Raw genomic sequence first — 14,493 nt, forward strand, 5'->3', positions numbered from 1 at the left:
TAAGGGGCATTTTACACTGCAGGTTCTGTCTCGGATGGCCTGAGTTTGATTCACCGCCCTGCTGCGCAGCCTCGCACCTCTGCGCCTCAGGCGATGTCCCTTTTTTCCTCCTCAACTGGCGGTGTTCTGTGCAAAATAGGCATTTTGTGAACCACGATGAAGCACGTCTAAAGGAAGTCGTCATGAGCCCTTCGACAGCCTATTTACCACCATCGGGTTGAGCTCCTTATTTCTGTCAATTCTTAGTAGAATCTGATGATGGACCTCCACCACGGCTGGAACAGAATGTGGCGTTTCACAGGCAAAACTAAACATGATTTTACAAGGAAATAGCGGAAACAAGCTGCGTAATACGGAGCGTCTTGATTGATCCACGCTGCCCTCACAACACCTTGAACAAAGTGAGAGAGATTACTGACGATCGAGAAGGTTTTATTCATTGAAATACAGATCTAGATGTCAGAAATGATCAATGAATAGTCTGGTGATCTTCAGTAACTGGGGAAAATCAAGCTGGGTCTTTCCTCCTCGCAGTCTTCATGCAGACAGCTGTGCTGCAGCCACATCACAGCAGTGAAAAAGGTTACTGTAGAGTGCAGCATTATTCATTAAAGCAAATCTGCCTGTCAATAAAATCAGGTGTTTATCAGCCTAATAAATACGAAAACGCCAGCTATCAAACATCCGCACACATTGCGAGTCCTGCTGTGCTGAGCTTCCATTCCCGAGCACAATTTTCCTGCAGCTCCATGCTGCACACCTATGTGTTCTGGGAGTTTGAGATGTTGTTTTTGAACAATGTTGTCCGCCCAGACAGCGATCAGACCCTTTACTGTCCGGCACTTATCAGGTTTGTGTGGAGTCGCGCTGTACATGTAGTTTCCGGCCTCTAACGCCGAGTCGCCTGAGGCAAGAAGCTCACCACCCGCTGAGAGTTTTGCGAGACAAAGTGCAGGTCTTCAGTCGGGATCAAGTCTGCGGCCAAAACTGAACTCTGTTGTGTTCACATCTCGGACTTCTGAGCTGAAAGAGCTTTGTCTCAAAACAGAACCTGCAGTGTGAAAGCGCCCCAAGGTAAAGGCTATGCTAGCGGAGAACTAGAGTAGCTAAAAACCATAAATTCCCTTACTGATCAAGGAGAATGTAAAGTTGTTGCCGAACGACAGACAAGCTGTCTGCACTGAACAACGAATTTGAGTGCTTCAGCTTTATGGAGACGCTCCAGTCCACAGGATCACCTCAACACTCACACAGAGCGTTGCAGATACTCTCTAGATGTAGCGAGCCCACAGTCTGTGATTCGAAACATAAACGTATTGTGGGTCCATGGTAAATCAGATGAAATGTTTATGGCTTTTTCTCTCAAGTATGCGGTGACTTCACACACACAGCACTCAGCGGCTACTGTCTTTATTTAACCAGTATTAAACACTACATTACTTTTTGATATGAGGCACACTCTTAGATTAGACAACATAAACACTGCTCCATCGTCGCTCATGATTTTACAGCATAACTAAAATGGACACGAGTTAGACAAAATAATCAGGTCGGTAGCCCGGCTCTGTGGTTGGCATAAAGCAGGACCCTCTAGTGACGGTGGCAGAGAAGCATTAGACAAACCACTGTTCATATGGACAGTGCCAGTCACTCTCTGCACACTGTGATTGGCAACCAGAGAAACCCATTCAGCCTAGACTGTTGCTTCACAAGTGCAGGACATGGCAGTCCAAATGCTTTGTCCTTGCTCCGGGAGGAGGAGTAACAGAAAGACAGGGGACAAGTAGTAGACACAACTAGATTAAAGTGGATTTACATATTATTTCTTGCATGCATATTTCATTTTTATTTTGCAATGTTATTAATTTCATTTATTTATTTTATAGCCTTGGTACCCAGTGTACGGCAACTGTATGCCATGCAGCTAGAATTGTAATCTTCCAGTGGAGTTCTCCAAGGGATAAATAGAATTTTATCCAACCTAATCTAATTATATGCTTGATCATGTACGAGTTCATCCTTAAAAAGAGGATATTAGGAAGGCTTGGCAGCTCCCATTTATGCTGTGGCGTTGTGCCATAATTGTTTATATATAGCGAAAGTACTTTCTTATTCACATATCAAACACATAGATGCAAGCATTTTTATTTTGCTTTCAACGTTAGAGGACTGAGGTAATAACAGAGAGAGACAGGACACCAACCTCACTTTTATCTTCACTGTCTTCTGTGGTGGTAGTTCGTTTTCTTTTCTGACCCCTGGTTCTCTGTAAAGCAAAAATTAAAAAATTAGTTCTTCCTGCCGAAAAACAAATATATTGACACTTCAGTATCGAAAGGCAGTGATATGAGGCTTTACAGGATGCCTCCAACACAAAGATACATTGGTACAAGATACATTGAACTTAGAAGGAAAAGAAAGATCTGTGTGTGGTCTTCCTAGATTTGTCCGATGCCCGATGGTTCAGCCCATCATAAGGTGCTGTGGTCAACCTTAAACTATGTTGTGTGTGATCTGAAATGTACCGAAACACTACTCTTAGTGTTTCATCATATTGGGAGGCTATTGCTCAAACAAGACCACTGTTTGCAAAAATTCATGAAGGGATGTTGTTTTTGTTGTTGTTGGGTAGGCTAGTCACTGATATAAGCAACTTTGATGTGGCTATTGAGTAAAAATTTAGGTAAAATACGATTGTCTAGTGATCAGAAAGTATGCTTGGAAAACTCCAGGTTTCTTTTGAATAGAATGCATTTTAACGTGAGATGAAATACAACACACTAGTTTCACTTAGATTGTGATGATAATCAAAATTTTGAGCCAATGCGGCCACGCAATGAGTAACTAATGTCTGGTGACCATCACTAGTTCTCACATATTAATGAATGAACATGGCGAACGATCACCTCGACGTGCCGGTTTGTTTAAATGGTGATTCACGGAAGCACTGATGTCAGTGCCAGGATGTTCTTCAGTTAAAAAATGAAGGATAGTCTTGTCATGAGGTTCATCATTCTGACAAATTTTGATGTGATCTGAGTAATCTGATACTTCACCCATGTTGCTCTCAGACCTGAGCTATTGGCCAAACCCTGTGTACATTTGGGCCTCATTATGTAATACTAGTCCATATGTGTCGTGGAGAGAGAGAGAGAAATTAGTATTGTGATTTATCCGTAAGGAAATTGATCCACTTGAAGAGAGCAGCATGGCGTGTGTCAGGGAGATTGCCAGTAATCAGGCAGACATTCTTTACAAGCCAAATCAGCCACACCTAAAATAAATTCAAATCATGGTTAGCTCGCGGTCATGACAAAACCGATCTTTAAGTACAAAATGAGATTGCTAGGAAACTGTATCATCGGGGGTCTTGCACTGTCCATTCAGTTGCTTCCATTTTGGCAGTACTATTTAATTAATTAATGGCACACAAGATGTATTGGGAACAGAGCAGGAGTGTTATCTGTTTGAGATATGTGACCCATGCCCTGGTCATACAGGAGGTTTTTATTGCTGCTATCAGGTCCCTGGTACCACAGAATTGAGACTGCAAAAATGGCAGAGGATGCACTCTTGAGGCTCGACATTCCTATGTCTGGAGTATGTCAAGACGTATGATCGTGCTGCGAATATGTATATTTTGTAGCAGAAGCAGAACAGAAGAGACAGCTACCGTTAGTTTGTGCATTGGGGGTGCACTGTATTGAGCTGCTTACACAGTCTGTGCAGGACCAGTCGCGTATGTGCTTATGTATTAAATGATGCCTTTGAGAAAGGCACCAGACATTAGACAGGGAAGAGTGTATCAGCACATCCCTACAAAAAGGACTGAAACTGTTGCAGGGATGAGAAGTGCATTGATTGTGTGAAGTAAGTTTTCAAGGAAAAAGAAGTGAGGAGGGCTTTCATGAGGTTTTGGATAAGGCAGTGGTTGACTCCCTTGGAATAGAGCACATTCAGATTCCTCACCAAAGAAATCCACCAAAATGATACATTTGTGAGGAGAGACAGCACGCTCCCAAGTCATCTGAGGAGCATTATAAAACAGAGTTCTATAAAATGTTAAGAGTTCATAGCGCTCATCAGTTTGAGGAGAAGTTCAAACAATCAGATATAGATGTCTTCCTGAAGGAAAATCTCCTGAATGGAGAAATTAAGGACATTGTTAACACCACCCAGAATTTAATAAAGACAGATAAAAGGGTACAACTAGCCATGTTTAGGTCCAAATACACTTTCAAATCTAAAGCTGAAGTGGCTGACATAATGAAAGGATTGACTATAGAAGTGAGAGGCTTGTTTGATCAAGTTGTCAGGTTGCTTTTAGTCATCCCAATTTCCTCAGCTAAGGCTGAAAGAAGTTTGAGTGCTCTTTGTAGACTTAAGACATGGCTGAGACACAAGTAAGACTGAACAATTTTGCTGTGTGCCATGTCCATCAGGGAAAAACTGGACAATATTGATATAACAGAAATATGCCAGCAATTCATTTCTGTTAGACATTTTACTGGAATATGAACAGAATAAGAACAACCAGTGGACACTAATCTGCATGTATGTGAGTGTTAGAGACACACCATGAGTATGTATATTATTAATCTGTTCGATGTGCTGAATTTACAGTTTGCATTTCCAATGTTATCGCACAGTATGTTAGTTGACAATGTGATGCGCTGTTGGACTACGCCTTTTCAATTTTATTCCGCTTTGGCCACAAGTTTTCAATTCTGTGCATCCCCAGTTAACATGCTATATGGAATACCCTTGACAGCAACAAAAACAAAAGGAAGCAAAATGGAGCAGCAATTCTTCATCAGAAAGTAAATGAGAAACATTCTCTGTCCATACACACCGTGACTCTAACTTGAGGTTTTCTGGGCTCTGGTGACCTGTCTTGAGGAATAAATTTGATTGGTCCTTTGATTTGTCTTCTGGACCTCTTGGTGCCATCAGGAAGAGTTTCCATGGCAATGTTGGCATCATCACTGCTGGCCTGGTCACACTCTGAGCACTGCCTAAAAAGCAAAAGAACATTATTACAATGAAACTAATAAAAGGACTTTTTATTTTTCAAAAACGTCTTTTTCAGCCAAAGTCTGGTTCGTGCCCCACACTTACACCTCTGCACCTCATGCTATGTCTTTACTCGGATGGCGTGTGACCCACGATAAAACGCGTCTCAAGCAAGTAGTGATAAGTCAGCTCCATCACCGTATTTTTGTGTCAGTACCAAACACGAGGATTCATCATCAGCCTGATGATGTTTGTACTGCTATCCATGTGGGGACATTGAGAGGTTTCTCATTGCCATAATGCTTTCCCCAACCTCTCACCCTTAACTTAACCCACCAAAACATATGGCTAACTTTAACCAGGCCCAAGTTTTCATCCTCAACAAGCACGCACGCACACACTCAGATTACTCAATAAATGCAAAATTGGACTGAACACTCCATAACTAAATAATTCTATAACTGCATACCAACTGTATTACCTTGAGGAAAGGTAATTGTAACAACCAAGACTTGGATAGATTGTGCTGATGAGAAAGAGTATGCCAGACCTGATCATAGCTCATAAATGCCACACTGCAATTTGATTTGTTTATTTTGTTGTTCAATATTTACATTAAAAACAAGTATACAATGTGTATGAATACAAACACTGGAACTATTAAAAAAATAACAGTAAAAAAAGTTTCCAGAAGTACAATTGCAAGGATGCAAGCATTAACACATAAATAAGGCACACAGGAAACTATGAAAACAACTGTAAACAAGAACACAAAAAGATCAGCAGTCTGTGCTTGGTGCAGGTTCTTTGGGCTGAACAAGTTCCTGAAGAACAAAGACACATGGACATTATGATATATATGCGTTAATACAGCAATTATAATAATTAGGTTGACATTCACTGTTGTGAATGATGAAGGATTTTCACATGAAATAACTGATGGAATCGTCACGGACGCTAGTGTCAAAACTAATGCTACAATGTAAACATCATTAGTCGGCTTCATGTGCTTTTACACTGACCTTCGCGTAATCACAAGAAGCAGTTTAGCAAGTGCCCTATTGGGTATATTACAAAACATAAAACTTTTACGTTTCTATGTTTTTAATACTCACATTTGTGCTCCGTGTTGCTTGCTCGCTTTCGTCCGATGCCATGGTCACAATGCTTCGTGGACATCTTACCAATTGGTTTGCATCCTGAGAATTTCGTTTTCAAGAGGTATGCTTCCCCTACCCCTGTGCCCTTCCCCTCGGCCAACGGAGAATTGGGACACTTCTTGGTCTCGTGTGAACGCGCAAAACCAAGACAAAGGGGTAAGGAAGAGAAATGTGACGCAGCCAAAAAAGTCACTCACCAAAAGCAAGCAAAACTTGGGTGTTTTCTGGACAGAAATCTCAGTAGAGGAATCGCACTCACACATACACGCACGCACGATTTTACACTTTGAGCAAGGGCTGGGCGGTATAGAAAAAAATATGAATAAATATCCTCATAGTGTGCATCGGGCAGCGAAATGACAAAGGACTTGAAACTAAGAGGAGAGAAAATAATAAAAAATAAAAAAAATTCACCAGTAGCTGTTTTTCGTCTTCTTCGGCATGCGTGTCAGCGGAGGTTCCAGGCAGCCAAGGTGGTAGTATAGCTTGCAAGTGTCACACAATACAAGCAAATGTTGGTCCTGATTTTTCTTACAGATCCCACAGCTGCAGAACAGAAAGTGATGCACGTATTGAATGCCTTGAAAGAAAAACATCCATTACATCTTTATTTTCATTTATAAACTCCTTTGAAACATACACATGGACGTGGAACAAATCGCTATAGCAATATTTGGCTCAAGAAGAAAATGTTCATTAAGTTCCAAATTGCAGTGGCATCTTGGGCTTTTATTTATTTATTTATTCATTCATTTATTCATTCATTCATTCATTTATTCATTTGTTTATATTGAATTTTGGCAGTATTCAACAAAACTAGCAGGACTGATGTTGCAGAATTACATTTTCCTTTAGCTGATTATTTTGAATGGATTTGGATTATTTAACATTGTGAAAAGATTCCCTACCACTGGAGACTGATTCACATAGAACTATTGGTGGTCATTTGAATTGTGTACATAAATAGTCTAACTTGTCTGGATAACATGTGTGCACTGCAAAGTAAAGGCATATACAGAAGTGCAGACATGAGTTGGAAAAAAAAAAATCCTGCAGGGATCTTGGAATTGACACGCCATAATAGTAAAGTCCATTACGTAGCAAGTTGCGAAACCATTGGACAAACACACCCTTACAAGACGAGCACATTATTTGACCCCAAGAAGTTTACCAGCAAGGGCAAACAAAGCACCACTACTTAAGTCAATTCACCAGTCACTTGTCAGAAATGAAGACATTGTTGTGAACCAGCAAACATTTTAAGTTGCACAACTGGATTAAGAACAGGTGAAGTCCAAATGTCATAATTGTACCAAGACACGCACAGCACTCAGTTGACATCAGGGAAATTGTTGCTGTGCTTTTACCCTTGTCTGCTATTAAAGAAGTCGGGTCTAGCTAGGTCATTAGTAAGGCCAAATAGGATATGAAGTAGATAACTACAGAGCTAGCTGGACTTCACTAATGAATCAGCGAGCGATTTAGTCTGCACTAGCAAACTGTTTGTGTAACTGTTTGTCCCAGTTAACTAACTACTACTAGTTAAATTAATTCAAAGCTTAGTTTCTGCAGCTCATTGGTGAATTAGTGGGATATTGACATGGGTCTAAAGGTTGAAGAATAAATCTGCATTATGCTTTTTCTTAGGCTAAATCTTTGACCGTGAAGAAAAGCGTTGAAAAATAGATGCCCTCTGAGCTGAAGGAAGGGGTCAACCTGGGATGTGGTTGGCAGTTTAAGCATAGGCAAACTCCTGCTGACATCAACAACCCCCATCACTGTCAACCAATGCTCAAAAACATTTGGTCAACCTTTTACACACTCTAAACCGATCTGCCTTGTTTGGGTTTACAGAAGTCCAAAAACTTTTCCCACTGATTTGAAAATTCTCTCCTGACCTGTCACAGTAGGTAGCAAAATAATTTAGGTAGTATGAGTCAGAGAAAAAGACACTATAATATATGTTTTCATTTTATGTTCCTTTTTTTTTTTTAAATGCCTTTTTCCCTGAAATTTCTCACCTATAAAGAATTGCTGGAAGACTGGATGACTTCCCGGGAGATTCTCCCTCCTTCTTGGTGGACTTCCTCTCTTTTGGGATTTTCAGAACAGAGGGAGTGTGAATAGTCTGAAAAGGACAAAACAAAACATATACAAAATAAACGATATACACGCACAAAGCACGTTTTAAAGTCAGACTTAATATTACATCATAGTCCAATTTTATATTGCAAAATTATAGGTAGTCAGTATTGTGTCCTGTGATATCCAACAAGGGATTTAAAGTAGGATAATAATAACAAAAATAACAATAATAGACAAAGGTCTAGTAATTCACTTCAGAAATGTTTTGTGGTCCAGTTGGAGTGAAGAGAGTACCTGACCCAGGATACCACACAGTAGAGTCCACAGATCTTGGCCATCACTTCGCAGCGCTCCATTGGTATGAAGCAGTTCTTCCAAAATACTGCAGAGCTGCAAGAGAATTCATGTCTACTTCAATATGTTAAAACAAAGAAAATGAAAGTACTCTGGGTGTACCGTATTTCCACTATAGAGCACACTGGAATATTAGCCGCACCCCTGAAATTTAAGAAGGAAAATAGATCCTTTTCGTACATAAGCTGCACCGGTCCATAAGCTGCGGGTGCACTGGTGCCGGTTTAAAGTGTTCAGAATGCGCAGTTTGCACCCTCCAGTAGATTGTCTCTGTTGGCAGAGCGTCAGAAGCATCTGAAAATATCGCAATTTGAGCGAATGCTCATGATGTCATCGGTTTGATGTGACAAGGCTCTATATTTTTCCAGCATGCTCTTTAGACTGTTAAAAAATAGGAATGCACCGAGAGACAGGGAGAGCACTCAGCGGAAGCAGACGTCTTCTACCTCTTTTATCAAAGTTCTCACTCAGGACATATGCAAAAGTTTCAGATTCGCGTGGCCAAAGAACGCTGCATCTGACACATACAAAACAGCAGCGGATTCGGTCGATTCCGTCTTAAAACGACACCCAAGAAAATATCAATAAATTGGCCACGTTGTTGTATCAAAAAAGTAAGTAAAAAAGTAGTGGCTGATAGTCCGGAAAATACGGTACTTATTTAGTACAATTGTTACTTCAAATTAGGGCTGCAACAACAAATTCAGTGTTTTTCAACCTTTTTTAAACCACAGCACACCATGGCCTTGTTGGAAGAAAATCCTGAGGCACGCCACGAAAGGTACCTCAGCCAAAGCGCAATTGTGCATCATTGAAAGTGTGGCAGAAAATCCTTTGTAATTTGTGAAAAATTGAAGTTACAAATGCTCGGCTATCATGGCATGCCATTTACAGACACAAATTGCAGAAAAGTATTTGTTTAAAAATGTCTCTAGAAAGGGCTGGGCAATTTGGCTAAAATATAGAATGATTTATTTTGTTATTTTAAATATCGATTTTTATCACTCTCTCTGTTGCACGATTTTATTCTAGTTTAGGGAAATTCCAGACATATCTTTAACATTCTTTGCCTCAACCTTCTTCATACCAATTATTCTTTCTCTCTTCACATTTTGGAGCACATTTCTTTGGTTCTGCATTTAGTTTCTGGCCAACCTTTAAACCATTAAGCAAGCTTTGATGGTCTACAATAAAATTTTGAAGTGAGAGATCCTGATAGGCACACCGGTTGAAAAACACTGGACTAGTCGGCGTTGTCAATGACAGTCAACTAGTCCGATGAAGAAGATCCATGGTGTCACTGACCTTGTTATACTCCATGTGCAGCTTATCCTGCTCACTCTCCAACTTGTCTTTCAGACTCTTCTGTTCAGAAATGTTGTCCTGGATCTGAATCATTCGCATATTTCTCTCTAAAAATCAATTAGAAAGGATCCAAACAGAGACAAAGAGTGAGGGGGGGAGGAGTGGGAGAGTGAGAGTGATGCAGAGACAGACATTAATCAAGTACTGTATATGTATCTGCAAATATAACAGTTAAGAACAATGACTCCCCAAAGTACTGAATTGAACATTTTATTTAAATGTGCTGATCGGTAAGTGGAGCTTTGTAGTAATTACTAATAACTAGTATATATAAGCTGATGCTTTGTGAACGTGATGTTTGTTGTGCATCTTTCAATGTCTTGGGTGTCTTTATTTTCATTGGCAGCTGTGACACGTTGACTCCTCACTGTAAAACAAGGACATCCAATCTAATGACACCAGATACCTACTATCTCTATATCAAGTTCTACCTTCAGTGCATCGCGGCTTGTTACAGCGCTGTTAACGCAATGATTATGCTGATTACTTTTCTTTGTTGGGAACGTGCTGATTATAATAATTTAAAATGGTGGTTATGGTATTATGGTACTCAAGTACTAAATGTCAGTACTTCTACTGAGTAGACAAAACGATGGTATTGGGACTATTTTTAACCGTATGTATGGATTTCTGATTGCTAATGTATTATCACCACAATGATTACAGTCCATTATTTAGGCCCTTTTCCATTGTACGCATTCTATTAGGGGAGAGTCAGGTAGTTGAAATGAAATGGCAGGTGTTTCATTGACATTAAAGGGTTAGGTGCGCAGTTTTCGTGCATTACAACTTCTCCATTGTTCCCAGAGCACCAGTACCAGCTGAGTATTGTTGACAGAGGCATCTGCCAGGAGCCACTGTCTGATGTGTAGTGCATTCCACTTTAGTTGAACAATGTTCCACTCACATTGTTAAAACTCGCTATTAAATTAAAAAAAAAAAAAAAAGGCAGTCGGCATGGCACACATGCCCTGTGATGTATGCGTCAAAGTATGACTCAAGTCTTTCAAGTCTTCAAACTGTGCGGCATCATTTGCAGAGAGTATCTGATTTATGAGCATTAATCACAAATACAACTTGACCAAAATTGCTGCTGCTCACCGTGCAGCAAAATATGTAAAATGGTTGGTAAGGTATTAGTAATAACTCATATTGGTAGTCGGTATCTGCAAGTACTGAATTGTCAGCAATTGTACTCACACAAACAGCGGCATTAATAACACTATAATATATAGAGATACATAAAATAATTTGTAAAATTGGAGTCAATGTGTATTTAATTGGCTGAAAGACATCTGTTATGCAAGACAACTTGTTCTTAAGTTATTTTATACATTTTATGTTTGGAATTTGCACCGTTCCACAGTACAGCAAAAACAGGTGTTATGGATGTATTTACATGTCCCGGGGTGTGATTATATTGCACCTGTAAATAGCACATTTGAAACCGGAAGTGACAGTTCATGCCCAACGTTTGTAGTTCTCTGAAGTTCACTGGAGCATTCTGAGTAATGCAGTCATTTTTCTAACTTTAAGTAACTATAACATTGAACATTCAATATTTTATTGTGATGTGAAGCTACTCTACTAATAAGTGGAATTTGATTATAAAAGAGCAAAAAATAAATCACAAGATGGGGCCTTTCAAAAAAACAGACAATGTAATGAATAAAGTTATATCTATTATCAAAGGAATGGAAATGTAGAAACTGCAAACACTCAAAAATGTTAAATTCACAAGTAAAATTAAACCGTTTACATGTTTATTTAAATTTTAGAACAGGAAAACAGAATTCAGTTTATTTGGTCATGCTGTTGGAAATGCTTTGTAGCTGGCAATATACAGTATGTGTTAAAGGACGTCGGGATGGCCGTGTCAGAAAAAGCTTTGATATAGTTGGTTCTTGATGTCAGCCATGTTTGTGTGCTTGCACCCCATAAAATCTGATGGCGCCTGCACTACTGAGTCCAGGTTTTTAGTCGGGTCTATTTTACATTACTACACACTTAAATAAATGGAATTCAGACATTTCTGCGTCGATTCAGGATTGTTCAATCCCAATGCATCTAAAAATCGATTTTTCTTTCCCCACCCAAATATTCTTTTAACATAGATCATGCCCTATTTCTCCTGAACAGTGGTTATGCAATTATGTAACAAATAGTCAATTGTATGCAAATGGTTATTATTTGCTGGTTCAAAGATTATCCTTCCGAGTCCCTAGATCAATTACAGGATGCTTTGTTGTATGTACCATTGCATGTCACCAAAAGCACAGTCTGAGCTGTTACTCACCCAAGTAGTAGTTGACAAAGTCAGGTGTCAGGGCAGGCTGCTTGTGTTTCCTGCGACCGTCAATACTGGCATTGGTATCAGAAGTGTCCACTGGAAAAATGTCAGTGCTGATGCCCATTAGCTCTGCCTTTCGCATTAATTTCCTGATGGCCGAGGCACTGGAGGTCAGAGGTCTGGGAAGCTTCTCCCGTGGTACCCATGCTTGGGGCCGACTGTTCCTTGACATATCAGCTTTGAGCCGATATTGCTGCAGTCGAGTGGTGATTCTGCCCTATGGAAGAACAAACTTTCAGTGTTCAATGTACATGTATTTTACCAAACTAGCTTATGTCCATGTTAGTGAAAGTCATAAGGGCATCAAGAAACAGGCCAAATCCAAAGTGGTTAGTTCGCCACAGCTTGTAAAACTCCTTTAAAACACCTTTACCCATCTTGTGTGTCCGCCACTAGGCAAACTATCTGAGTCCAGTCTACTGTGGCATCATTATAGTTCTGCTCTTCCATAAAACACAAGAGTCCTCAAAGAACCAATGGCTCAAGGGCTAGATGTGACATCCCAAAACCATTATGACAGGATGACCGTGGTTCCCTGACTTCATTCCAGCTTAGTGTACTAGCTGTTTAATAATATCATTTAAACAATGTAGCCTGTGAGGTCCCATCACTCTCACGCTCTCAGTTATGGTGACTTGAACGTGAACAGTTCCCATGATGCTCTATATCCCTGTCAACCAACCAACATAGTGGTTGATCACTATAATATAGATTTCTAAGAAATGACAGGTGAATCATTGACAATAAAGCATTTGGTGCACAATTTTCACGCACGTGCATTCCCACTTCTCCGGTGTTAAGATGACCGGCTCTGGAGGTGGAGCCATGATGCAGGGATTAACCGCTGGTGATTGGTTGACTACAAAGCATCATGGAAACTCAAATTTTGTTGTGAGTGGAGTATGTAGTGTTCCACTTTAGTGGGATACTGTTCAACTGGCATTGTTATAACTCGTTATTAAATTATAAGAAAAAAAGAAAGAAAAAACACTACCTCAGCACTGAATGAGGATAGCAGGCTTAGCACACATGCACTGTGACCTATTGTTTAGGTTTTAACGCAAATCAAAGTCTTCGAACAGTGCTGGTGGTGGTCGTGAGTACGGGTGGACAGAAGTCGAGCAGGTCGGATGTTACTTGTATACTATGAGGTAGGCATAGGTGATATGCCAAAAACACCAAACACATTTTTTATTACAAAAAAAAACTAGCTATGAGCTATGAACCCTATCATGAGAAATGCATTTTTAAAGGCACCTCGCTACAGATGCAGTCTAATTAAAAGGGACAACTGTCACATTGCAAGTAATTAATTTTACCAAATGCCACGAACAATGGAGGCACAAGCATTTCCGAGTCAACAAGAACAATACTGATGCACAATGGATTTAGCCTAGAAGCCCTGACAGCTATTAGGCTCTGGAACGCTGCATGAATATGTATGAAATTATGACATATAGTCTAATACTCACTATGGATAAAGCTTCTTCTATGTTAAATCAGTGCAAATTCAGCGCAGTGTTGAGTGAGGACCGGAAACGTGCTTTGATGACTTCACATGAGCGAGCGCCTGTTAATTTATCCATTAGGGGCAGAGAAACAAGCGCTTTTGTTTCAGTATCAGAGATGCTGAATGGCAGCTGTATGTCATTGACCATATAAAAGGCTGAGACCAGCAACGTGCAGACATTTCCTTATATCACTCAATATAAAAATAAAGACAGCATTTGAGTCAGCAATAAAAAGGTGTGTTCATAGCAGCTTACCTGCGCTTCAGTTGTCAGTTGTTTGTCTCTTTCCTGCAAACACACTTTACAGTATGACTGAAGCGCTAGATAATTCTTCCTTTTCCACTTCCGATCAAAACGGTCTGCATGCTGTTTGCAGTATGCAAAAAACGGATCAGCGATGTCCTTAGGGAAGCAGAAACATATGTCATCAGTTACAATGGCAGAAACAGAAGTGTCATCTCAACAAGCAAAATATCTGATCATACACAGATCATATTGATTATAAACTACAAGTAACATCTGACTTACTACCGAGATCGATTCCAACCAACAGGTCGTAAGTAATATTGGACAACAAAATTTTACACAATCCTTACATGCATTTTTGGGATAATTTAGTTTCCAGTCAGCGCAACCAACCAGTTTCAGTACGTTC

General features: G+C 40.0%; 1 protein-coding gene across 5 annotated transcripts in view; it reads right to left on the bottom strand.

Moving 5' to 3' along the window:
* The window catches only part of phf14 (PHD finger protein 14), a 62,680-nt gene that overhangs the window by 33,959 nt on the left and 14,228 nt on the right, over nucleotides 1–14,493 (bottom strand). For all 5 annotated transcript variants that reach the window (XM_053863385.1, XM_053863384.1, XM_053863386.1 and 2 more), the window contains exons 8-15: nucleotides 14,094–14,240; nucleotides 12,274–12,544; nucleotides 9,918–10,024; nucleotides 8,553–8,648; nucleotides 8,195–8,301; nucleotides 6,588–6,719; nucleotides 4,853–5,015; nucleotides 2,204–2,266 (exon numbers count right to left, since the gene is read on the bottom strand). In XM_053863385.1, the coding sequence (XP_053719360.1) occupies nucleotides 2,204–2,266; nucleotides 4,853–5,015; nucleotides 6,588–6,719; nucleotides 8,195–8,301; nucleotides 8,553–8,648; nucleotides 9,918–10,024; nucleotides 12,274–12,544; nucleotides 14,094–14,240 (1,086 nt within the window). The remainder of the gene's footprint in view (nucleotides 1–2,203; nucleotides 2,267–4,852; nucleotides 5,016–6,587; nucleotides 6,720–8,194; nucleotides 8,302–8,552; nucleotides 8,649–9,917; nucleotides 10,025–12,273; nucleotides 12,545–14,093; nucleotides 14,241–14,493) is intronic.

Source organism: Synchiropus splendidus, chromosome 4, assembly GCF_027744825.2.
Source record: "Synchiropus splendidus isolate RoL2022-P1 chromosome 4, RoL_Sspl_1.0, whole genome shotgun sequence".
NCBI lineage: Eukaryota > Metazoa > Chordata > Actinopteri > Syngnathiformes > Callionymidae > Synchiropus > Synchiropus splendidus.